The 26,430-nt window shown below is 36.4% G+C and overlaps 3 protein-coding genes across 4 annotated transcripts; all 3 read right to left on the minus strand.

Annotated features, from left to right (window-relative positions):
• Positions 1–917: 917 nt before the first annotated feature.
• Positions 918–9,250, minus strand: LOC132188827 (Pentatricopeptide repeat (PPR) superfamily protein). Of its 2 annotated transcripts, none has more exons than XM_059603384.2 (3): positions 6,468–9,250; positions 6,234–6,374; positions 918–1,554 (listed from the first exon to the last, which is right to left on the minus strand). In XM_059603384.2, exon 1 carries the CDS (start codon positions 9,116–9,118, stop codon positions 6,662–6,664), a length of 2,457 nt encoding a protein of 818 aa, XP_059459367.1. In that variant the 5' UTR covers positions 9,119–9,250; the 3' UTR covers positions 918–1,554; positions 6,234–6,374; positions 6,468–6,661. The 2 variants fall into 2 exon arrangements, with proteins under 2 accessions (XP_059459367.1, XP_059459369.1); XM_059603386.2 differs by having other exon boundaries at positions 6,234–6,379.
• A 910-nt stretch (positions 9,251–10,160) lies between these two features.
• Positions 10,161–14,087, minus strand: LOC132188855 (Tetratricopeptide repeat (TPR)-like superfamily protein). Its single transcript, XM_059603420.2, has 2 exons — positions 10,544–14,087; positions 10,161–10,454 (listed from the first exon to the last, which is right to left on the minus strand). The coding sequence occupies exon 1, from the start codon at positions 13,525–13,527 to the stop codon at positions 12,319–12,321; it is 1,209 nt and encodes a 402-aa protein (XP_059459403.2). The 5' UTR covers positions 13,528–14,087; the 3' UTR covers positions 10,161–10,454; positions 10,544–12,318.
• Positions 14,088–15,128: 1,041 nt separating this feature from the next.
• On the minus strand, positions 15,129–25,992 carry LOC132187533 (Peptidase S24/S26A/S26B/S26C family protein). Its single transcript, XM_059601873.2, has 8 exons — positions 25,814–25,992; positions 24,662–24,774; positions 24,232–24,303; positions 19,154–19,189; positions 17,701–17,746; positions 16,535–16,622; positions 15,755–15,812; positions 15,129–15,362 (listed from the first exon to the last, which is right to left on the minus strand). Exons 1-8 carry the CDS (start codon positions 25,890–25,892, stop codon positions 15,312–15,314), a joined length of 543 nt encoding a protein of 180 aa, XP_059457856.1. The 5' UTR covers positions 25,893–25,992; the 3' UTR covers positions 15,129–15,311.
• Positions 25,993–26,430: the final 438 nt, after the last annotated feature.

Raw genomic sequence — 26,430 nt, forward strand, 5'->3', positions numbered from 1 at the left:
GTGCTGTCGTAATCTGAGCCGTTTATTCAAAATGAATGGCCAAGAGAAAAGTATTGCACCTAGTGCAATATCTTATGTATTCCACTAGGAGCTCAATCCCTACATAGGCATATGCCTAGAAGGATATTCGAGTTTATTTTATTTTTTGTTATACGCTTTTTCAATGATAATGAAAGCAGGACAGAAATTTTGTTCATTGAAATATAAAAATTATACATTAAATTTTAATATTGTTCTTGATCTGACAAGTGCAGATGACTAACTGTAAGAATAAGTATTAGTTATTTCTTCTTGTTATTTACTTATTATATGCAGAATCATTGTAAGAATAAAAGTAAAATATCAACATGAATCCAACACAATGTATTTAATGCAATACTTTTACAAATTATGGGTCATGTACCATGGCTAAGTTTATTTTATTCTTCCTCTCTTAAAGGAAAACCTAATCAGTATATTCAAATGGAAGTCCAAAAAAAAGTGCCATATCTTCTCACATTTTTCCATTTGGTTGACAATTCTAGGCTTTCTAGCTCAATCCAAGTATAAGGAACCATGGAGGTATATTGTAACGGCCCAAGAAATTAAATAACTAGTAATTAACTTCACGGATTGCCTCATAGTCCCATTTACAAGGAATAAGACTCAGGAGTCTTTACTCATCAAAAGAGAATACTAAACAGCGAAAACATATGAATTTTCTATCATTCTATTGGCATTAATTATTACAACCAAAGCATCTACCAAAAACCATCACATTAACTGAAATTATACTATGCATAGCATCGTTACAAAAGATCCAAACTAAACCTTAATGTACAACTGTACAAGCATGCCTCAAAACTTTTAAGTCTACAACATCACTTACAAGTACTAAGTACCATAAGCAGTCAATCTAATCTCCCAATAAGTCCTCAAACATCAAACGAATCGATATCATTATGCCAAATAGCCGCATTTACCTCGAGGTCCATCTCGAGTTCAACATTTAAAGGTAGCCCAACCATAAAATAGCATATGTTTCATAGGTGGAAAAGATACAAGTGTAAGTCCATGACTCTTTAGCAAATCATCTAAGTATCTGCTTCCTATAGCTTCTGTCCTCTTGTTCTCATTAGGCTCAATAAAGGCTTCTGCCATCCCTAAGTTGATCAGTTCACTATTATCAAATACATAAGCCTTCTGTATTCAAAGCATTGCTTCAGATTAAAAGATAAATGATCATAACTCAATTCACGAGCAGGAAAAAATTGTGTGGCTTTTAGATTTGGAATTTGATTCTTCATCTGGTTCCTTCATGATCCTTCTCCATTCTTGAACATCAACAGTGCACTGTAAAAGACCTCCCATCCCATTTGTTTAACCCACCAAAGGTAAGCCTTCGTTACTTTCTTAAAATTTCTGTTCCATATTCTTCTACATCTTCGTGTGTAAAAGACCTCCCATCCCATTTGTTTAACCCACCAAAGGTAAGCCTTCGTTACTTTCTTAAAATTTATGTTCCATATTCTTCTACATCTTCGTGCGCACCGGCCGTCAAACCACCTTCTTTAACTACAAAATTCAAACAATGACCAAGACTCATTATCATCAAAACATGTCAGATGAAAGAGAGACAGAAAAATAAAAACAGTAGATGATAGGGAGACTTTGCACCCATAACATCCTAAATCTTTGAGACTTGACCAGTCACCAAAAGCCTACTTCCCTTGCCCCCTCAACCTAAAAATGATTTCAAGTTGCTGCTATTCTAGATGTTATCAGTCCATATATCATCTAAAACAAGTTAAAATCTATTTTTGATAAGTAAACGAAAACAAGTAAAAATATCTTACAAGCCAAAATATCTACAACATGGGTTTGTAGTTGATCCTAGGAGAAAAAGTTGATAACATGATTATTCTGAGATAGTATCCTCTCTTTGAAAATCTGGTTTAAATAAAAAAATGTATGTGACAGAAACCCAAAATCTAATTTTGAGATATGTACCTATCCTGTCATCTGCATAGACAAGTTGAGCAAGAGAAGTTTTACCACACTACCCATTTCTACAATGGTAATGACAGCAATATTGTTGTCATCCAAGAGTCCCACAAATCCTGTGCATCATAGCTGCTACCTAAGCTTTCCAAGCAAATCCCTCAGCAAGTAAGAGTTGAACAATTCTACGGATTTTCTTCAACATCTTCAAGCCAATCCCTCAAAAACACTAGCTGATTTAAGAACATATTGTTTTGTAAAAACTCTTTGATCCCATCTTTCTTTCTTTTTCTCCCTTTTTTTTTTTTTTTTTTTTTTTAATAATTAATCGAGATATAATTAAACGCATAAGACGCCTCCAAGTACACAAGAAGTGTGGACAAAAAGAACAAGAAAAACATGATAATTAATCACTAAAGGAGAAACATAAGCAGCTGTCGAAAAATAGAAATTGTTAAAGAATAAAGCTTTCAACTCCTCCAAGGTCCTCTCGTCATCCTCAAAACGCCTATCATTCTTTTCCCTCAAAAAACACCACAAAAGGCACAAAGGCATCATCTTCCATGCTACAACACTCCGAGTGTTGCTGACAGTCCACCAACAAGCAAACAAATCAACTACTCGTCTAGACATAAACCAAGACAACTTGAATCGTTTGAAGAAGACATTCCAAATGGCACAAGCAAACTCACAAAGCAGAAGAAGGTGGTCCACAAACTCCTGATTCTTTTTGCACATAACATACCAACAACCACAACGACGTACCGCTTCCGGAGATTATCCATGTTAAGGATCTTCCCTAGGGCCTCACACAAAAAAGGCCACCCTCAACAGAACTTCAGTCCTCCAAAGACTCTTTCAAAGGGAAACAGAAACCATCAAGGCAACCCATAACATTGTAGACGGATTTAAAACCAAAAAACCCTCTTTTGGAAGGGACCCATGATAGCCTATGTTTCCCTTCCCATCTCATTCTTACTAAACACAACAACCTATAGAACGAGATAAAAGCATCCGCCTCCTAATCCTAAGCTGCTCTAGCAAAGCTCACGTTCCACAGAATGGCACTTCCAGAAAATTCCATGTGAGCCTCAACAGGAGCATCCTTTGCATGAACAATACCAGATCTCTTCTTTCATCTTAAAGATCCTCTTAATAATGTAATGAAGTTCTCAGACTGTTAACAATACCTTGATAATAAGCCCATTTTTAGAAGTCTACCATGTTCAATGTCAAAAGGGACATTAAACATGTTCAATTGCTTAATAGTCATCCTATTATTACATATAGAGATTAGAGAACCTTCTCTTTCATTTTTCTCCATTGAATTACCCAATTATCATTATTAATCTATTCAATAATTTACTTATGCAAATCACATGCATTGCATTTTGTATACATTCTAATTATTTGGCAAACATGTCACTAGTCAAAGAACTAGAAAAATAAAAAGTAAGAATCATTCTAATGCTCTATGAAACTAGCAAAGAGCCACACTTCAAGGACCACACCTGTACCACCCGGAATTTTAATCCCTAAATAAAGAGGTTCTAATTTTGAGATTTCGGCCAAATTATAATATTTTATGGACAAAGTAATAATTTTGGAGGAATTTAAGAAATACATGGATATTTATGGAAATAAATTTTGGTTGGTGGAATTTAGTGTTCAGGCTTTGATCTTATTATTAAGGAATTTATTTAGGTCTGAATTTTGTTACGAAGAGATTTTAAGATATTAGGGAATTTTTTTGGAGAAAGGGAGATTCTTGGGAGTTAAGTTATTTTAGATTTGATAAAGGGTAAATAATAACTAATGATAAAAAAAAAAGGAGAAAAAAAAATAGATCAAAAGGAAATGAGGAGCAATTTTGGTACTTTAGGAAAAGAAGGGGTTTTTGATAAAATGTTCAGATTAAAAGAGAGAGCGAGAGAGAGAGAGAGAGAAGCAGCTGGCCAGATTGGGGCTATAATTTCCGTCAAATGTGAGTTCTTTTATGTTCAATTTATTGGTTTGAAAATTGGTGGTGGGTTGCTGCTCTCTTTATAGGGATTTCAGTGGGTTATGATTTTATTGGGGACTTGAGAACTTTTTTTTTTTTGGTTGAATGGGTGCTTCATTGGGAAAAATTAAATAAAATTAAAAAAAAAAAATTTTAAAAATTTAAAAAAAAAAAAAAAAAAAAAAAAAAAAGAAGCAAAATTGGACTACAAATTGGAATGGTGATTGCCGATTGGGGTGATTTTGGAGGAGCCAAGTGGGTGTTTATTTGCTAAAAGTTGAGTAGTTTTATTCTTTAATTTCAGATGTGGAATGTTTTGTAGTTTTGAATGGATTGTGTAATGGGGTTGAAGTTTTGGAGTTGACTTTGTTGGGTGCTTTTTCTGGGTGTACAGTCGAATATATAATGTATTGAGAGATTTGTTGTGATTTTTGGAAGGACCAATTGGGGGTGAAGTGTTGTTGAGCATTTTTCTAGATGTGATTTTGTTGAGAGGTTTATTTTGACTGAGTGGGGAAGAGGGATATTAAATTTCTTGGATTTTTGGGAGAGAAAACCAGAAAGTTAGAATACTAGAAAATTTACTATAATAACTAAATAAATGAGCCAATAAATAAATTAATCAAATAAATAAAGATAAAAATTGGATATTGTGGATAACCTGAACTGACGTTAGGATAAAATTTCCTCAGTCATCATGAGGAGTAAGCGAAACGATAAAAAGAATGCAAGTAAAACCCCTTACCAGCAATATTCAAATGTTTTATCATGAATTGTTGTACCATGTATATGCAAGTAAATAAAATGCATGCATAGTTTTATAGTGACATGAGCCTGACGCATATTTTATTTACTCTAAATTATGTTGAAAACATGGCTTACAAATTGTTGAAGGAAAGGAATTTAAAGGGAGAAAAAAAAATAATTTTGAGACAAAGAAAGTAAGACCAGTTTTGGGATGGAAAAAGCTTATGTGAAATCAAAGATAAAAGATTATAAGATTGGATCACACATGGTGTCAATATGGTGCTTGGTCATGTTGTAGTCGATTTCTCTATGGTATCGGTTTGGTGCACAGTCATGCAAAAATCACCCATTGCGTCAATCATGTTGCTCAGTCAAGTGAAAGTCACATGCAGTGTCAATCTAGTGCTTGGTCATGGTTTTGAGGGGTCACGAGTGGCATGGTTCTGGTGCTCAGTCACAGTGTGGCTGATTTTCCCATGGTGTCAGTCTGGTGCTTGTTCATGAGAAAAATCAACTTAATTCAAGAATAAAACATGTAAAAGATGATAAGGCTAAGCGGGTTTAAATGAATTATGTTCTGAATTAAAAATGTATATTTACGAGTTTGAATTTACAGAGAATCTTTTATTTAAGTACATAGCCTTATATTATCTGCTACCAATTGTATTGAATGATATTAGTATGTACGCAGATGTGTTTTGGTGTCTGGCGAACCCCCCCAGTACTTATAAATTATGTGCAATTGACACATAAGTCTCTCTCTCTTTTTAAATCTACATTGGTGTTCACCTCAAAAGCACTTATACTTAAATTTTCCAGAAAAAGATGTACTCTAGCTTATGGAGTAAAATAGGGTTGCATTAGTGTTTGGGTCTATAAAAAGAGAGAGGATTTGTATCAGACAAAAATGGCTCACATTACACACAAATGCTATTGGAGGTTTTTACATGCTAAGCCATGGACACATAAGTTTCACCTGTAAAATTGTAAATTTTATATCGTTGCGCCAAAGGCTGACGAACTAAAAGGGTACGACCAGTATGACCTGTAGAGCTGTGGGGTCATGACTTTTGGGAGGCTCGAAATGAGGGAATATCTTGTGAAGACTTGAGGTTTAAGTTTAGTGAGCCTATGTGCCGATTTTGTTATCGTATAGTTTTTAAAAATCGGGAACAATATTGAGGTGTATATTGAACTAAGTTGTATATAAATTTCAATATGAATGAAAGTTATGCTATTTATAGTGCTCTGGTGTTTCAAAATGGTTTCAAAAAAATATATAGCATAATTTCCGTTGTGTTGTTTATTAGGAATAATAGTAGCGACACTTGGATAGTACAAATAATGTCTTTATCCAGGCGGGGCGTTACAACATCCTTCTCAGCACCACAACATGAATGACCACATTATACACAATATTACAATTAAAAATATATTATATAATAAACAAAATAGTTGAACAATTGAAAATGTATTATATAATAAACAAAATAGTTGTACATACCTCCAAAGTGAAGTCAAGCTTGCTTCAATATCTTGTTAACATAAAGATTTGCTTTGATACATTAAGGTTACTGCCTCGATAGAACAAGACAAGTAAAATACAAGTATATGATTTACAAGTCCTTGAATAGCTCCAAACTGCCTGCACTAACACCATAAACTGAGGTTAATCCAATATCAAAAGCAGCCATCCCCAAACTCTTAAAACTAGATGCAGATTACATTAAGAAATTACCTGTCAAGATTTTAGAATACAGTCTTGTCAATTTAGATGGATCGTCAAGGGCATCTATTTACAATAGGTTCATCAATCAGATGTCCAGAAGGTGTGTAGTCCAACACACTTGTCAGGCCAAACCAAAGGTGATTTCCTTGTATGTTTAAAAGACGGAGATGAGGTATTTCAAATTTTACCACTTCCCTACATCATCAAGGCTTTGGAACTTCCTCTTGTGAGTCATTAGACTTGTAGTCCTCAATCAAGGCCTGTATGATATGTGAAGCCTCAGAAGCCCTTCCTTGGGGTAGGTATTGGTTTAATTTGTCCAAGTAATTGGCAGCAGTTTGGAGCTCATTTTCATTCAAATTACAGGAGATAATGTCATTCCATTCATTTGATCTTCCTTCCAAGCAAATACCATGTAGCAGGGCAGCAAAAGAAACAGAATCTAGAAGGAACCCCTTACTGATCATCTTATCATGCAACTGCAAAGCAGTTTTAACCATCCCATGTTGGCAAAGGCAAATGATAATAGAATTATATACTGCAGTTATTTGCACCCATCCATCTGATGTCATCTTTCCAAAAAAATCCAGAAACATAGACTTCTCATTCTCCTGAACCCTATTGCTTTCCTTAGAAACTGCACTGAGTGCAGTATTTGCAAACCCATTTACAAGATAATGAAAGATAACATCATTAGGAATGCACTTGCTCAGCAGCATCAGCTCAAAAAAGGAGGCCGCTTTTGCAAGTTTACACGCTTTACAAAAGCTCCCAATAAATATACTGTATGTGACAACATTAGGCTCCAAACCACAAGATTGCATCTCTCTGAAAGTTTCTTCAGCTCTATCGAAATCTCCCTTGATGCAAAACCCATTTATGAGGGAGGTGTATGTGACCACATTTGGCTTGCACCTCTCTTTCACCATCAGCCCAAATATCTTCAGTGCACCATCCAAGTCATGCTGCTTTACGTACCCATCAATAAGTGTGGTATAGGTATAGACATCTGGAGCATGACCCCCTTTCCTCATTCTAAGGATACATGACAATGCATCCTTCATCATTCCAAATTTGCAGAAACCTTTAATCATGGCATTGTACCCCACAACACCAGGGTCTATATCCTTTTCAATGGCGAACTCAAAGAGTTTCTTTGCCTCCTCAATTTCATCATTTCTGATGAACCCGTCCACCAAAGTGGCATAAACGAATCCATCAGGTTGCAAATTTTGGTCAAGCATCTCAGCAAGCAGCAGCTTGGCAGCAGGAAGCCTGCCTTTCTTGCAGAGTCCACTCATCAAGACATTGTAAATGCCAGCATCAGGTAATACTCCCCTTTCCATCATTTTGTCTCGCATTGTTAATGCAACATCAACTTCCCCTGCAACAATGAGTCCATGGATGAGAGCTCCATAAGAAACCAAATCAGGTTTGTGCCCTCCTTCCATCATCTTTATAAGCAAATCTGAGGCCCTGAAGTATTCCCCTTGTCTGCAATAAGCATGTATAAGAGGAGTATAACTAAACTTGTTTGGCATTAGTCCCCTTTTCCTTGCCTCCTCCAGAAATTTATCAGCTTCCTTAACCTTCCCCTCCCTGCATGAACCATTAATCAAAGTATTATAGGTTATAATATCCGGCTCACAACCACTCTCAATCATCCTTCTAATCGTCTCCACCACTCCAACTGCACAACCATGCTTATACTGAGCATCAATTATAGTATTATATACTTGAACACTGACATTCAAACCCCTCTCTTTCATTTCTACCAAAAGTCGATCAATCACTTCAAATTTCCCTCCCTTGCAAAATCCATTTATCATGGCCCCGTAAGTCTCCAATGTAGGCAAGAACCCTTTCAATTTCAACTCCTTAAAAAGCCCATTGGCACTTTCAACATCACCTCTCTTGCAATACCCATCAATGAGCGTATTATAAAACACAACATTTGGCACGCAACCCTCCCCCCACCTATCTTCAATCAACTTCCAACCTTCCTTGACCTTCCCTTCCTTACACAAACTCCCAACCATAATGCAAGTACTATAATCATCTACACAGGAATTCTCAAGCATTTCATCATACACCCGGCAAGCGATTTCAGTTCGCCGATGCTTCACAAGGACACTAAGCAAAGAATTACACGCGAAAACACCCGGAACGCAATTATGCATTTCACCTACCATATTATAAAATTCAAGAGCCTTACCTACCGACCCAGAATCCGCATAGGCGTGAATTAAAGCGCTCAATGCTTCACGGGTCGGCTTTAGTTCTTCGAGTTTCATACTCTTCAACACCAATTCAATCTCCGAAAAAATTTTAAACCTCGCCAAAAGCTTCAAAAGCGAAGAATACGCAGACCCATCAAGCGAACAACCATACGGCCGCTTTGAGGCCCAATCGAAGAACTTCAAACCCAATTCTACATCGTGTATTCGGTCTAAAACGTGATGGGCAATGTCCGAAACAAGGACTTGGGATTCGGAGAAGTGGGTTTCGAGGGACTGGTCCCATTGGTCATGGGTTTCGAGGATTCGGATGGTGTCTTGGAGTAGTTTGATAGAGGGCCTGAAGAGAAAGGGTGAAGAAGAAGACGAAGTGGGTTTGGGGTTGTGAAGGGGTTTGATGCGAGAGAGAAGGGTTTTAGACATGGGAGCGTGGAATGAGATGAAGTGGGTTCTCTTCAAAAACACCCGCTAGATTTGAAAGTAAATGGTGCAGGTAGGAAGTTAGTCTTCCATGGTTTGAACCTCCAATAATTTGCTAGAGTTGTCTTCCATGGTTTAAACCTTTTTCCACCTCCTTTTGACTATTTGGTTTTTTCCAAGGCAATTCTTACGTGATTTTTTTTTTCTTTTTTTCTTTTTTTTTTTTTCCAATTCTTACGTGATTAGGCACACACCATGATTTCTCCGGTCCATTTTGGACGGGAGGATATCTCGCTAATGGTTAGAAGAGAATATTCAATTAATGGTTATCATCTTTTTAAAAAAATCTTGAAGCCATAAATAAGACACATGTTCCATTAATAAAAAAAATAAAAATAAAAATATTATGTATTTTTAAAAAAATTATAAAACAAAATTATAAAAATTGAAGAGTGACCGGACCTCCCCAATTGGGGGTGGCTTAGGCCACCTCAAAAAGCGAGTAATATTGCTATAATTGAATCCCTATCACCGACTATATCAAGTCCACGTGCCAGGTAGATTAGATGGCAAGTGCTGGTTGGTTTGGTACAAAAAGGTTTTAAACACATGGGCCTTTGGCAAGTTGATTATTGGTTATAAGTAAAATAAGCTAAGGGCCTATTTAAGATTGTATTTGAAGAGTATAAAAATACGTTTAACACTTAAAAAGTCTATTTAAAGAAAAAAATAGTCGTTTGATAAAAAAATTAAAAGGGGTTTTAAGGGCCCATGCCTTAATTAGCATGGTATACTTTTATGGTTAGCTATGTACAGACTTACTCCCTGTTATTAAAAAAAAATTATATTAGTTTATTATCTCTCCTTAAACAATAATTTCAAAACTTTAAGATAAACAAGCTAAATGATAAGATTAATTATTGTTACTCCATAAATTACAACGTTGAGATATCTTTGATGCTTCTAAAAATAAATTGTTAGCCTTGTAAACCAAAAGGAGGAATTTAAGTAGCAAGTAGAATATTAATAAAATAAACAACTCCTATATTATTATTATTATAGGTCAAGAGTTTGAAACCTTATTTACATAATGACTAATACTACATACACTTCTACTCTCTTACTACTGAAGGCACTTAAGGGGGCACAACCCGGATAAATAAGAAGCAGCACACAAAGATAAGGTCAATAACAGCTACTCAGACTCATATTACAAATATCCAAGTAATCCTAAAAGGAAAAATCCCAAATCCAACAAGCTCCACCCGTTGAACCAATGTTAAGCACTGTGGAACAACTATCCAGCCAGCAGGCCTGCTCCTTGCCAAAAAACCACCCCCTGCAAACATTTGTACAGCTCAATATATGATCGAGACATCACCAATCCACCCAATGTAATGAGAAATCAAGGGTCCAAAACTTCCTCACAGCCAATACCGCAACAGAAGATCATGGAGTCATTATCACTCGTTTCATGTAACTGCAGTTCACAATCAAATGACCTTCTGCATAAACTCCAGTTTCGTACGGTCCAGCTAAGAGCAGCTGCCACACAGAAAACACACACCACCAATTGAAAAAGAAAAAGAAAAATCAATGAAAGGAGCCTGTTTATGGAACTATATGATCCAACAGCTTTCTGTTGCTTGTACATTCATGATTATAGAGGGATCATCTTCTTTGTTTCCATGACCCTTGAGCATTATGCCTGACCCATTAGACCATGCTATGCTTTTTTCATTGATAGTTGAAACATTTTGCATATCCATTTTCAGTTTCTATAACTATTGAAAGGTATTTCTTATTTGCATGACAAGAGCCATCATCTAAGCTCAATGGTGTTTCAATCCTTTACTTCTGCCTTAATTAAAAGCAAATGGGAAGAATATGGTCAGTCAAAGCTGGAAAACTTTTACATTTGCACAGACCTACTGTCATTTTATCAGCAATTGCCTTGATATGACCACAACTTTAAAAAGCTGAATACCTTCAAAACCCATTATAGTTATTAAGCACATAAAAATATTTAACCCTCACTCTCCCCACATGCCATCTTATTTCCATAAGCATGATTCTTTAACATTGAGCATAACAAGTTCCACATCTAAAATACAAGTGCAGCTACATAATTGGAACTACGAGTTTATGACATAAATACCAAAATATCAGCAAAATTATTTGACCTAACAACAAAGAGCAAGATATTTATTTACCGAGATTTTATCATTCAATTGATATCAAACAAGGATGAATTTCCTTCTTTTGTAGACCACTCTGTTCTTCACCACCAAAGCTGAAATTTTTTGAAAAAATGAAAATCTTGGGAACTAACTACCCATCAGGATTGGATTGATATCTAACTATGATGAATTATTTTCCATTTGAATAACACAAAAGGAAATATATGAATACTAATGCATGTAGACAATTGTCAACACATGCAACAGCAAATGGATCTATAAACAAAGGATGTCATCGCATAACTATTGATGCAATGGGATTTTTTTTATACAAGTAATGCAACACAATATTACTATCCGTGTAGACATACATGAAATACTAATGCAGTGTTTCAAACTATCTATCAGGAGTCAATTCACTATGGTCCATGCAAACTTGCCGCTCTTAATTTTGTCTTTTATAAGTAAATCAATCTTATAAAAGCGCAAAGGACGTAACCCAAGTACATAGGAAGTATATAAAAAAAATAGCCACTTAGAAAAAAGAAAGAGGAACAGAAATCCAGAAATTATGAGCAGAAAACTTGACACTCATAATGACAAAGAATGGCATTACATTTACAGTGAAAGAAAATACAAAAAGAAGAAACAGAGTTACTACAGTTCATATAGTGCTCATGACACACACATACACACAGGCAAACATAATATATATATATATATATATATATATATATATATAGAGAGAGAGAGAGAGAGAGAGAGAGAGAGAGTCATCACATAATGAACTTACAAAAACCTTGGGAGACCACCGTCCATCAGAATTCCCCATTTCATCACGAACTTTATTGAGGAGTTACAACAAATTAAAAGAGCATATGACTTTGGTATGATGTAAACCCATTAATAATCCATGTCCAATTAGCTTTGTAAATTTACAAATGAATCGTGTACAAAGAATACCAGCTCTTGCTTAGCTTTTTCCTGTTACATTAATAAAAAAATTAATGGTTTACAAGTCCATCATCTTATTCCATTCCTGGACAATATGGACTTTAAAGTACTCAATTGACTTGAAGAAAAAGAAGGCACCCTACTCTGAGCCAAAGCCAGGATGACCTTAGCCTTACCAAGTTGTCCATTCTTCTTAAGGCCTTCAAGCAACGTATGAATGGTATCAACACTTGGAAACCAATTCTTTCTCATGCAGTCTTTACACATTGTATATGCCAAATCAAAATCCCCTCCCTTACAGAGATAATGAATCATGGTCTGGTAAATTTTAACATTGGGTTTGTACCCCTTGGCATGGAAAGCAGAATAGACCCTTTTGGCCATTTCAAGATACCCAGCCTGGCAAAACCCTTTGATCACCAAATTATAGGTAACCTCATCAGGTGTAATCCCAAGCTTCTGCATCATGTCCATCAAACTATTAGCTTGCCATGCTCGTCTCCTATTAACCAAATACTGGATCCTAACATTAAATGTTGCAAGATTTGGTAAACACCCCCTTAGCACCATTAGATTCCACAACCCATTGCCAATCTCGCACCGGTTATCCTTATAGAATGCCGAAATAAGAGTTGTGTAGGTAACCACATCCGGCTTTATTCCCAACTTTTCCATCTCTACCATGACTAAATACGCTTTATCCAAAACATACATGTCACAGAAAGCCTTTATCACGATATTAACTGAAAAAATGTCCAATTCAACAAAAAACCTCTCAGGAACATTGTTAAGAAATTCCTCAATTGCTCCTAAATCACGTGTACTCGTCAAAACCTTAAGTGCAGCATTGAAGGATTTAACAGTCCTTTGACACCCATACAAATGCATATCATAAAAAGTATCAATAGCATGTTTAGTCATCCCAGCCTTACCATACAACATTATAATCCTCACAATAAACCCTTCACGGCGACCTTGCGGAAGAGTCTTCTGATGCTCAAGCAAATGCTCAATGTAATCAAAGCGGCCTGCACCAGCTAGCCTAGACACTGTATCTTCAAATGTAAAACGGTTTTCAATTACAATCCGATTGTGTGCATTGGCCTTAAATAAATGGAACAGCCTCTCAGGGTCCCGCTCATTCTTAAGCTTCACAAGGGCAGGTTCTTCCAATGGTTTCAGATTTTGAATGCAGTTCGATACAGCTGCAGGAGTATCTGTTGATGCAATGGAGGCTACAGTGTGACAAAATCTGCGAAAAGATCGCACAGAGAGCATATTCTAGATATCTCCTCAGACTGAAACATACCCATCCATCCAAATGAAGAATCTATTCAGTACTCTCATGGAATATCCAATACCCACATAACAAATTTAAAATCCCAGAATCATTAACTCCCATAAACAAATAAAATATCAAGATTTTGCTCAAATCGAAACATACCCAGATGCTGAAACCAAGATTCTAGGCACTAACTTGAGATAATATTCACCCACGTTAGAAATACAAGAACCCAGAAATATGCACCCAAAACGGAAGAAAACGAAGTTAATATCAGATCAAAGTAGCAATGGGATAACCTATATAGCTAAAGTTGTTTGCATAGCTATTCTTGCATTGCTGTAGAATATGAACGAAGGAAACGCCAGAGGAGAGTTTGTACGAGGGAATGAAAGTTGCAAGGAGATGAGTGTTAACGGTATGTAGGAGGTGGATCCGAGTGGGAGCTCATTCGCTCGGAGTTTCGGTAGCCTTGCTGGTTTCGGAGGGTTTTGGGGTTTAGGTTTTTGGCGTGGTTGGTCTGGTAAGCGCATTCTATTACGGGGCAGTTCACGGTAAGGAAGGGTGGGCTGCTGGATAGTTGATGGTGATTGGTCCGACCACAATTTCGCCCTAAATATTTTAGGTGTGGATTGAGATCACGGCAATTATGTGTCTAAAATACGTACATTTAATACGAGATTTATTTGCTCTAGTAGGTGATTGGTTTTTTGTTTTTTATTTTTTATTTAAAGAATAAAAAAAAAAAAGGTATTTTGATGTCTTATAAAGATAAAAACAATGTTAAGTCTTTTGTATTTTATATTGTTTGTTATTTTTGTTTAGAAAAAAAAAAACCAAAAAACAAAAAAAACAAAAAAAAAATTTTAAGAATCGAAAACTACTTATCCTTCCTATTCCTTTTCTTTTTTCTTTTTTCTTTTTTCCTTTCAAAAAAATAAAAAATAGAAACTTGAATCACAATTATTTAACTCAAATCGATCATTGTCGTATCGGTCTCAACACATCAATGCTAAGTTGCTAACACTAGAATTAGCCCTTGACTAAACTCAACATTTTATTGCTCAACTTGTTTTCAATATGTTTGCCCGATTTATTGATAAACCTTGATTTTTACCAAAGATGATGAAAACATGAATTTCCAACTATTTGTGCCTCGGGGAGATTATATCTTTCAAATTTTGTGATGAAGCAATTTTATATTCAGACAAATGAAATAAAAGGGCATTACTTGAATGAAGCTATAGGTAAGATTTCCAAGAGCAAAGAGAAGGTAAGATATGCAAGGGTCATTGTCATGGATGTTTCCCTTATTTTCTTCTCTAACAATCATACCGATTAAAATTTCAGACCACCTTGTCTCAAACAAGCAATGTTTCTGTCCTCCAAAATTGATGTGACTTCTAAAATCACCCTTGAATTTGTAATAAATTGCCATTGATTTTGATCAAATAATAATTTTAAAAGCTACATCAGTTTTGAGAGGACGTTTAGCATTACTAGTCTCAAACACCGTTGAAAATACCTTATTAGTGAGCTTCACATCTATAAATCTTTATACGCATAAATCTCTTAACTTGGTATGTATGTATGTATGTATGTCTCTCTCACCTGTCAAACTCTTTAGATTAAGGCCCCAAAAAAAAAACTTCAACCAACAATTCCAGTTTAATTAATATTTAAAATTTAGCTTGTCCAATGAACAAGAGACATTCAAGAGGAGAACAGCTGCTAAACAGCTGCATTGGAGATCAACCATAGCTTAAATTCGCTTCAGTCTTCAATCTTTCGATGTTATAACGAGCAACCCTAATGCACCAATAAGAATATACTGCAAGAGAAACGGCAAAGGTTACTTTCCATACAAATTCAATTGCTTAGCAGTTTTGGTATTCTAAAGTCTAATTAATTGTGACACTGCAAAAATTACAATAAAGAGCGTCAGTTTAGGGATTCTAAGGTTGAACTCAAAAGATCCGCTGTAAATAAACAGTCAAGAACAAAGAGGACAGTTTGTCTAAATATATTGTCAAATAAAAATGGAATATTACAAAATCTAAGCAATAATAGTTTTAGGAATCAGAAGTAAACAGTAGCAAAAAAAAAAAAAAAAACATTGCTTTGGGGAATTACCGGACAAAATTCTTCATTTTTTTTATAAGTAGATGGAATTTATTGAAAAGTACAAACCTTCTAAATAAAATAAATTGATAGAGATCAAACCTTTATTATTGGCTTTTCAGTCATGATAATTGTCACCCAGCCAACATAAGGTAGGAACCTGCCAGTAACAGTCTTGTAAGCAATATGAAGATTTTTTTCAAATTCAACAAATAAAAGGTGCAGTTTCTTTCTTTTTTTTATTCCACCTTTGAGCACACCATATTTACTAAAAGAATTAAGACAATGTATGAGAAAAACTGGTGGCGATCTTAGGTGCTTCTCATACTCTAAACTTGGTTTCAAGTCTTTTCAGGATCTTGTATACCAACTTCTTCACAAACCTAACTCATCACCAACCGATAACGTACATTGTTCATCCAGCATTGCAAAATAGTTGGTGATGATAGAAAGGTTACCAGAAGGCTCATTAGTATATCGGAGCATCAGGCTTCCGATACAGTATACACAAGTCCACATGTTTCTTGCAGCATTCAACAAATTTCATTTCATTGCATTTATAGGAATAGTTATGGTTAATCAAACAACGATATTTTTACTATTTAGCATCAGATTGGTGACAAATCCATTTTCTGTAATCCATTTGGAAGGATGTGATCAACCTTTTATGTGCAATAGATGATTATTATGCAGCCAGAAAAAATGTTAATCCAGAACCATGAGACACACAAAAACACAAAATGTGAAGAGTCCATGCATAAAACAGTGTTTCAGCAAGGCTGCACAAAATGATGAGGTCTCCATGCTAACATGGTGCAAGTATAGCCCAAATACGTACAAATAAATAACATTAAAGAGGAAGGTTATTGCCAGGATTTTTACCCCACAGCTCTTCCCATTATGTGGTGCCGTTGAAGCCAGAGCTGACCATGAGCATACAGAAGCCTGTCATCCCCATAATTGTTATCTCCTGAGATACACAACAATACGTCAAATGGAGGAACATTAGGGTCACAGCAAAGGACCCACAAAAGGTTACAGTGAATGTAATAATATCATTAACATGTTCAAATAACATAGTTTCACTGCTCTAAGTGTGACCCACAGAAACGCTCTCCCAAAAGCCTTCTTGCTCTCCCTTCGCTCCCCCGTCACTGCAGCAAACAGGAGGGAGAAGCCTCCCTCCCTCCTCAACCTCTCTTCTCTGTTTTCCTTTTCTTTTTTTCTTTTTTTCTTTTTTCGTTTTTTTTTTTTTTTTGTCATTTTTTCTTCTCTTTTTCTCCCTTTTTTTAGAAAGATGGAAGCTAGATCTACTGCCCTTCGTTCACGCCTGCCATGCACACGCCCCCTCACTAACTTCCCCACCCCCACCTTGTACCACCACCAGCCAACTAATCCACCAGCGCACAAGGCACACACACCGCCTCCTACGGTAGCTTCCAGCACCAGTTCGTCCCTCCAAGAGCCCACATCCCAACCTTCTTCCTCAATAAAGTGGGAATGGTCTTCTCTTTTGAAACTGTTGCAAAGCATGCTCCTTTGTCCATGGATGCGGGAAAGGTGATCATCATCGACCGCCTCTTCGCAGTCATCCTTAGTGCACCCCTAGTTCAATGGTCCAATCATTGGATTGCATTACATACCGCCATCAAGGACAAATTTTCTCAGCCTTTTGGTAAAGGAACTATGGGACCAGATCTGTTTGTATCCATTTCTCACTTTATTTGTATCTTTATTTTTATACATTGTAATGTCCACCACCACCCCCTCCTTTTGTAGTCTTTTTTTTTTCTTTTCTTTTTTTTTCTTTTTTTTTTTTTTTTTTTTTTTTTCCTAATGGTTAATTTGCTCAGAAGAAGAGAGTAACATGTTTAATACAGCAGAAATAGAAAAGAGAAAGCAAAAATATGAATTATGACACTATAGCCAGCCCATCCATATCGATACACAACCACCTCCAGAAATAACCTTCATTTAAGACCTTGGGGGACTATATAAAGTACTCAATAAATTCCAAACAAAATGTTCAATTTTCTAAAAGCTGGCACCTTTTGTGAGGACATCAACCTCTCCAGTATCTTCTCGTTCATGGACCTGCAAAAAAAATTAACTGTAAGACTCACTAAACAACTTATTATTGATAATTAATAAACCTTACTAAAGAAAAGACAAGCTCAGTAATAACCAAAACATGAAAATGTCTTTTCCAGATAACTCCAAACAATTTTTTCTGATTTTTGGCATTAAATGCTAAAATAATGCCTCAATTGTACTAAGAAACTAAAACACAGTCCTATGTGCTCCTGTCATGCAACATTTTCCTTGCAAAGGAAACGCTATCACAAGGCGTCTTTTTCAAAACGATTCTAGAGTTTGAACTTCTTACAATTTTAGTCTGAGAATAAACATATTTTTAAATTTTTGTAATGCTGTCAATAACAATATCAAAAGGTCTTCATGTCATTTATAAAACAGGAAGGTTATTTCATTCCACCTTCCATTTCCAAAAATTAAAAAAAATAAAATAAAAAAACTGTTCCTTTTCTCTTAGGGAATTGTCATTCCGCGTACCAAACGTAACTTAGACCAAACAGCATTCTTCTGAGTGCCTGCCCTGTACAAGCACAGAGTTGGTACTTTCTGTTTGAAATCATAATGACCAAACAGCATTTTTCTGAGTGCCTGCCCTGTACAAGCACAGAGTTGGTACTTTCTGTTGACATCATAACTTACTGAGTCGACCTTCTTCCAAGTATCTCCCAACTCCAATTAATTTGGAAAAGGATGCCTATAGTTACTTACCAAAATAGAATCAATAGACCAAGTCTAGTCAATTGAAATAATGCTTACTTGAGTTGTGCATCTGACAAGCAAGAAAAGGGAGTTTGGGTGGGGGAGATTTCAAATAATCGAGAGAAGTTCCCAAGTGTCTCAAAATTATCATGACCAAAAAGTTGCAATATATTCACTTGAACCAAGGGCTACAGATGGTAACAAGAATGGTTTCACAGGGTACCGGACATATGTAGCCAACCCCAATACGCAACAGTCTGAACATTCTATGGATTAGTTCAATGCCTAGAACAGCGATCAAAACATTTGATATTTATCTACGTTGATGAAGTCAATATATTCTTGCCAAATTTAGCACCAAAATAACATGCCATTAAGTATCAACATTTGTGGGGTCCAGGTGTAGACAGATATATTTAAGCATCCAATTGAGCAAGTCTGTTGGCTAGTATCTAATACACTAATTTAAAACTCTAACAAAGTACTAACGGAAAATTGTGCTGCAAGTCAGAGCCCAACCTTATGTCTCATACACTTCAATAGGTGAAAGCTAAGATGGAAACAAATGAGAGTTTTTTTTTGTGAAATGAAGAAACAAATGACCATTAGAATCATGTTTATAATCAAAACACATAGCTTCCACCAAGGTAACAATGATACCAGCATTCCATGGGAATCAATGTGTGTATAAGGTCTGCAAGTATTTACCTTAATTACACGGTGGACAATGGGAATCTCACGGCCCTGAATGAATACATCCACAAAAATAAAAATATTAGCATCAAGAAAAAAGGACAAAAAAGGGGGAGAGGGAGTTGAAGAACAAGAGAGCAGCAGATCTCATGCATGCAAACATCCATGCATAACAAAATAATTTCAAAATAGTATAAGAAGAAAAATAGCATTTATTATTAAATGTCAATATATAACATAAAATAAAAGGTTTGTGAAAAGCTGCAATAGATTATGAAAATTCAAAGTCACTACTAAAGTTTTCCGTCCAGTTTCATCTTCATGATAATTATGTTTGTCATTTTCTTTTCCAAATGCAATTGCTTTACCATTAAAAACCAAAATGAAGAAGAAGAAAGAAAGAAGGTTGATCTCTATCAAAACTGAAAGATAAATAGTTACAACCAAAACATTCTTTTTTCTTTTTCCATAACATGTAACTGACAGGATTACCATGGAGGTATCAAATTTTGGCACATTAGTTAAGTGGATTAGCAAATAAAAGGTGCAAGTCCTATTGACATTCTACATTACTGTTTTATTTATTTTCTTTGTGGCAGAGCCTTGAGTTTGTGAATTAATTCTGTTTTTTGATAAGTCAATCTTATAAAAATGCGCAAAGGGGTCGTGCATACAAGAGAAACACACTAGATAGAAAAAGAAACACACAGATCTAAAATTTCTAAGAATTTAAAAAATCTGGGACTACTGCAGGCAGCCATCCAAAAAAATTAAGAGTTTTGAACAAAATAGCTTTTAATTCAAACATTGTCCTCTCGCAATTGTCAAAGTTGCGAGCATTTTGTTCTCTCCAAATACACCATATTGAATACAGACAAACCAATTTCCAAACTTCTTTATTGTGGTGGCTTCCGAGCTGATCTCTCCAACAAGCCAAAAGCTCCACCACCTGATGGGGCATGACCTACTTTATCTCCAACAGAAGGAAGATCGAAACCCACAAATCCCTGGCCACTTTGCAGTGGAGCAAGAGGTGATTAATAGATTCCCCACTCTTCTTGAACATGCAACACCAACATGCTTCTGTCTTATATTATCCAAAGTTCAGATTTTCCCTAGAGCTGCCACACATAAAAAAAAACGCCACCCTTGATGGAGCCTTATTTCTACAAATGCTTTTCCAAGGAAAGAAAGGACTAGTGGGAGGACTAAACGCATGGTAAAAGGATTTAACCTCAATCACCTACCTCTTGAAAGGGATCCAACAAATTTATCCTTGTCGCCTCGTCTATCTGAACGAGTATAATAGATCAAAGAACAAGGTAATCGACCCCACCTCCCAATCATGCACTAATCTGATAAAGTTAATGTTCCACTATATAGAATCATTAGAAATCTATAATTGATTGAACCATTTTTTTTATTTTTTCGAATGAGAACAAAAATTTCATAGGATATATATTTATAAATTTTTTCTCTCTTCTCCATCTCAAGCCAAGAAAAGCATTTTTTTTTCATAAGTAATTGCAAGTATTATTATAAAGTGCAAAGGCACAACCTAGATACACAGGATGTATACAAGAGAAACACTAATTAAAAGAAGAGAAGAGATCTAAAAAAGCTTGAAAGCCAGAAATATTAAAATCGAAGACAGCAACCCAATGGTAAATTGTCTAAGAGAAGAAAGCCTTTAATTCTGCCAATGACCGCTCACGATCCTCAAAATTCCGATCATTTTTCTCTCCATAGACACCACATAACGTATGATAGAATCATCTTCCATACTGCATCAAAATGAAGCCTACCAACCTGCCCTCTCCAGCAGCATGCAAAGAGGTCTACCACTCAGTTAGGCATAACCCAAGCCAGCCCTACACTATTGAAGATAGCGTTCCAAACTCAAAATTCCGATCATTTCTCTCCCTCCATAGACACCACATAAGGCAAGACAGAATCATCTTCCATACTGCATCAAAATGAAGCCTACCAACCTGCCCTCTCCAACATGCAAAGAGGTCTACCACTCGGTTAGGCATAACCCAAGCCAGCCCTACACTGTTGAAGATAGTGTTCCAAAGAGCGTTGGCACTCTCACAAAGGAGCAGAAGGTGATCTACTGACTCCCTATTCTTCTTACAAATGCAACACCAATCAACCACAACGATATGCCTCTTCCTAAGGTTGTCCATGGTGAAGATCTTCCCTAAAGTGGTCGACCAAGCAAAAAACGCCACTTTCAAGGGAGTTTTATTCTGCCAAATACTCTTCCAAGGAAAATGAGTACTATAATGAGGTACAAGTGATCTAATGTCGAACAAACCTCTCTTGGAAGGTACCCAATAAAGCTTGTCTTCACCACCCCAGCTAAATCTTAAGGAATACAACGAATTGAAGAACAAGGTGAAGAGATCCACCCCCCAATTGTGAGCTGCTCTAAAAAAGTAAATATTCCACTTATGAGAAGCACTAGAGAGATCCACATAGCCTGCCACGGAAGCTTCCTTAAAACAGGCCATACTAAACATTCAGAAAAGCAATCTTGAGGGCTTGATCCCCGCACCACCCGTCATGCTAGAATCTAAATATTGGAACCGTCACTCACCTCAAAACTAGTATGGCTAAACAACTCTCTCTAACCCCTCCTGATATTTTTTCAAAACCCCATCCCATAGGACTCATGGACCTCATGAGAACACCACCCACCCTACAAGCTACTGTAATTAGAACCCACAACCACCCTCTCATGTGCATAGCGCTAAAGCTACTTCCCCAAAAGTGTTCGGTTAAACAAAAGTAAATTCCAGATCTGCAACCCTCCTTCAGAAATTGGAGTGCACACCTTAGGCCAACTAACCAAATGGAATTTAAACTCTTCACCAATGCTGTCCCACAAAAAATCCCGCTACAACTTCTCTATGCAATTGGCAACACCAACTGGGGGAGAGAAAAAAGAGACATGAAGTTGGTAGATTATATAAAGTGCTTTTAATCAAGGACCTCTCCCTTTGACAAGTACATCATCTTCCATCCCGCCAAACGGTGTTCTACTTTCTCAATAATGTTGTCTCAAATAGATTTGGCCTTGAACATAGCTCCCAAGGGAAGGCCTAGGTATTTCATAGGCAAAGAAGAAACCCTACAGCTTAGAATGATGGCCATACTTCAACATTAGTGACATTTTCAACAGGGACCAACTCTGATTTAGCCATATTAATCCTCAAATCTAATACGCTTCAAAGCATAAAAACAAGCCACACAAGCTACAAAGATAATTTGGATTTGCCCCGCAAAAAATTCAAGTGTCATTTGCAAACAAAAGGTGAGAAATATTGAGGCACTCCCACTCCTAGTCCCACCGGGAAGCCTAATAATAGCTCATCATTCACTATATTAGAAATCATTTTACTTAATGCCTCCATACCAATAAGAAACAGAAAAGGAGACAAAGGATCTCTATGTCTCAAGCCACAAGGACAACTAAAGAAACCTGACGGAGTGCCATTCACCAATACCGAAAAAGGTCACCGAAGAGATACAAAAAGCTATCCAGTTAACCATTTCTCCCCAAATCCAAACCTCCTCAGCAAATACAATACGAATTCCCAAATGACATGGTCATAGGCCTTCTCAATATCCAACTTGCACAATACACCTAGTTCCCCAAATTTGATCCTACTATCCAGGCACTCATTGGCTATGAGGACAGAGTCAAGAATCTGCCTATCCTTAATGAAAGCATTCTGAGGCTTAGAAATGATCTTCTCCATTACCAATCTCAACCTGTTAGCTATAACGCTGACAACGTTCTTTTAAACTCCACCCACTAAGCTAATAGGTCGAAAATCCTTAATGTCAACAGCCCCTTACTTCTTTAGTATAAAGGAAAGGAAGGTGGCATTAAGGCTTTTCTCAAACATACCTCTAGTATGAAATCATGGAAAACATTCATTATGTCTACTTTGAGCACCTCCCAACAAGATTGGAAGAAACCCATAGTAAAACCGTCGGGTCAGAACCTTGTCACAATTAAGGGCATTCACCACTGCGAAGACCTCTTCTTCCTCAAATAGTCTCTCCAACCAAATGGCCTCATCCCCCCAATGGAATTAAAAATAAGGCCATCCAACCTAGGCCGCCAACTAAATTGTTGTTTGGTAAACAAGTTATCATAGAACTGCACAATGTGTTCTCTAAACACAAACTGATCTGAAGAAACTACATCATTAACCACCAACTAATCAATGGAATTATTTCTTCTATTCGAATTGGTCACTCGATGAAAGAACTTTATGCACTTGTCACCCTCTCTTAACCACAGCGCCCTGGATTTTTCCACCAACTCACCTCTTCCAAAAGAGTTGACCTCTCCAAATCATTAAATCATTAATCAATGTAACCTTCCTTGTTTTCTCCTCCTCGTTGAAACCTCTCTCTTCTTCCAAGCCTTCATAAACTCGTAAGTCATCCCAGAGAAGCTTTTTCTTTCTCTCTACATTTCCACACGCCTCATTCCAAACTCTTAAATCAACTTTCAAAGCCTTAAGTTTACAAGCCAAAATATAACTTGAAGCCCCCAAAAATGATAAGAGGGCACATTGGAAGAGAAGCCAAGAACTTAAGGATCAATCCTAATAGCATGCTATTCGAGTGAAATTGAATCCCAGAAGTTCTTCAACTAGTACCCAGTCCCAACCATTTTTCATACACTATCTACAACATCCCTTCATCTAGAACCATATCTTCCATAAATTACCTAGTGCTTCTATAAAGTTAGCTTAACTAATATGATCAGTTACATAATTTCTTCTCACTTGTAGAAGAACATACCCTTTTACTCTATATGATCCTTCTATTTGATAGATGTCTAAACATGACTAGGGAGATGTAAAATGATAACTCAACAGCACTATCACTATTCAGTTTCTAACAGAAGCAATTATGCTTGCCCTCCAAGAGCTTGGGGTAAATGAAAATGGTTTCAACCCAGTGTGTTTACTGAAAGAAAACTATCAACAATTTTGCATACAAAGCCAATATCATAATGAACTAGAGTGCAAAGAATAAAAGAAAAAAATATATTAAAAGGCACTTACATCAACATTAAAAACAACAATCTCCCCTGCACGAATAGGATCGTTGCTCATGTGCAAGAACAAGATGTCCCCCTGCATGACATGAAAGGTTAAAACTTAAGCAAGGTGAGGACAACATTACGATCGAATAACCAAATATATGAAGCAGACTTATTTAGAATACGATCCATTGCAAGCATAAATGCAATTGCTTTCTCCTCCATTAAAATTCCACCATGGAAAACAACTTTCTGAGAAGATACTTTGCTAAAGAAAGAACCAATCAGTGCTTCCCTACAGATGTAAACAATAAATAGGGAGAAAAAAAAATATTTCTTCTCTAATTTTCTTAAAAACATTATAGGGGTATGCAGTTTTCCTCTATGCTTGCAGAAGTAGCTTTACAAATGAAAGAGAGAGTTGGAAGCTTTCACACATTAGATTGACTTACCCTCTTGAAGCCAGGTTCCATGCTCCCAGAAAGGACAACAACAACAGGAGATTCACTGCCAGTAATGCACATTAATGCCTTCCATATTATTAGCGCAGATGTAACAATCATGCCTGGGACAAAACCATAACATTTATGTAAAGAAATTTTATGCTGACAGGTTAGGAAACAACAATATTGAGAATAGTTCTTTACAGCATTGTATTTCAAAGTGAAACATCTGTACCATCATATACAAATGTGTTCAATTCAAGAAAGAAGTTTTGAAAAAAAACAAAAACGACTTGGTCAAAATTTTGGATCAGAGCCCCTCCGATCGAAGAGCAACAAATTCTTTTCAGTATCAACAATTTAAGATCTCAGAGGTTCTGAAAATTTGAGAAACCGACTTATTTCAGGATAGAAAGGATAAATAACCTCGAAGCTATATCCATTTGTACTGAATACAGAATCACAAAAAAAAAAAAAGAAAAAAAGTAACACATTTTACCTTGAAAACAAGGTTTAGAACCACAATCCATGTTTTTAGAATGAAACAACTTTTTGGAGGATTTCGAAGATCTAATTGTTCAAACTCCATAAAATCTGAAACATTTTGATTCACATATACGCTAGAATTTTTAATACGTTGGATTCTGCTGCTACTTCTGATGAACAGAGTTTTGAAAAATCTACATTGGAGCAATTACCATATGTTGGGCTACCAATGCTAACATTTTACAATAAAAAACCGGGAGACAACAGTAACAAAGGCATGTAATTTAAAGCAACACGGTTGAAGAACCTAATTGGTGAAGAGATATAGGGCAGGGGCTCCTAATTGGTAAAAATTGAAAATCCCAATTCAACGACGCCAAAAGAATCACATCATGCCCAGTAAATCATAGGTTTTTGCTCCATTGAGCCTCAAAAGAACATAAAAATTACATATATCGTTAAGAGCTTCAATTTTTAATCTATGCCCACATTTTTCTCATCCGCCAAACAGAGCACAGAACACGTAAGTTTCCACCCCATTTTTTCTCACCCCTCAGTCAGTATCATGCAACAATTTCAAGCAGAAATCAAGAAAATTCTACAAAAGGCATATACACCTATACATGTACGTGTAGATATGGGTGTAGAGAGAGAGAAAGAGAGAAGGACGCTAACCGAGGCTGACACCCTGAGTGAGAACCTGGCGGATCTGAAGGGATTTGATGGAGTCCATTTGCTCACCGACCCACCCCATTTGTTTTCGGCGACTCTGCTCTCTCACTCTCTTCTGCTTTCTCTTCTTACTTTGCTCGGAGACCTTCGGCAGAGGGCCGTTTCATTTATTTTTAGAGAAAAACAAATTTAGTTTTGGGTTTTGATGCGATTTTAATTAATTTAATCTTTTTATTTTAAATTTTGGAAGTAAATTAAATTTGCTTTTGGTTTCAAATAATCTTTCGTCTAATTAATTGAAAGCATATCACATTAAACCAATCAATAATATAATATAAGTTTTATTTGACCAATTATGCACCAATCATAAGCTTATTTTAAATTAAAAAAATGGGTAACTTTACTTAGCCCCATGAAATGTTGCACATGTGAAACCCTAAGCCCTCCTCCAAAGCGCCGCCGCCGCCTCAAGGGAGGAGGGATGCCCGTTGCCTGCATCCCTCCTCCCTTCCTTGCTTTCCGATTTTTGTTTAGGTTTGTTTCTGTCTTTGGTGTTTTCTGTTCTGGTGTGCTTGTGTTCTCTCTCGGTAGGTACTGCTTTTGGGGGTTTTCACTCAAAC

This window comes from Corylus avellana, chromosome 6 (assembly GCF_965113065.1).
Source record: "Corylus avellana chromosome 6, dhCorAvel1.hap1.2, whole genome shotgun sequence".
Taxonomy (NCBI): domain Eukaryota; kingdom Viridiplantae; phylum Streptophyta; class Magnoliopsida; order Fagales; family Betulaceae; genus Corylus; species Corylus avellana.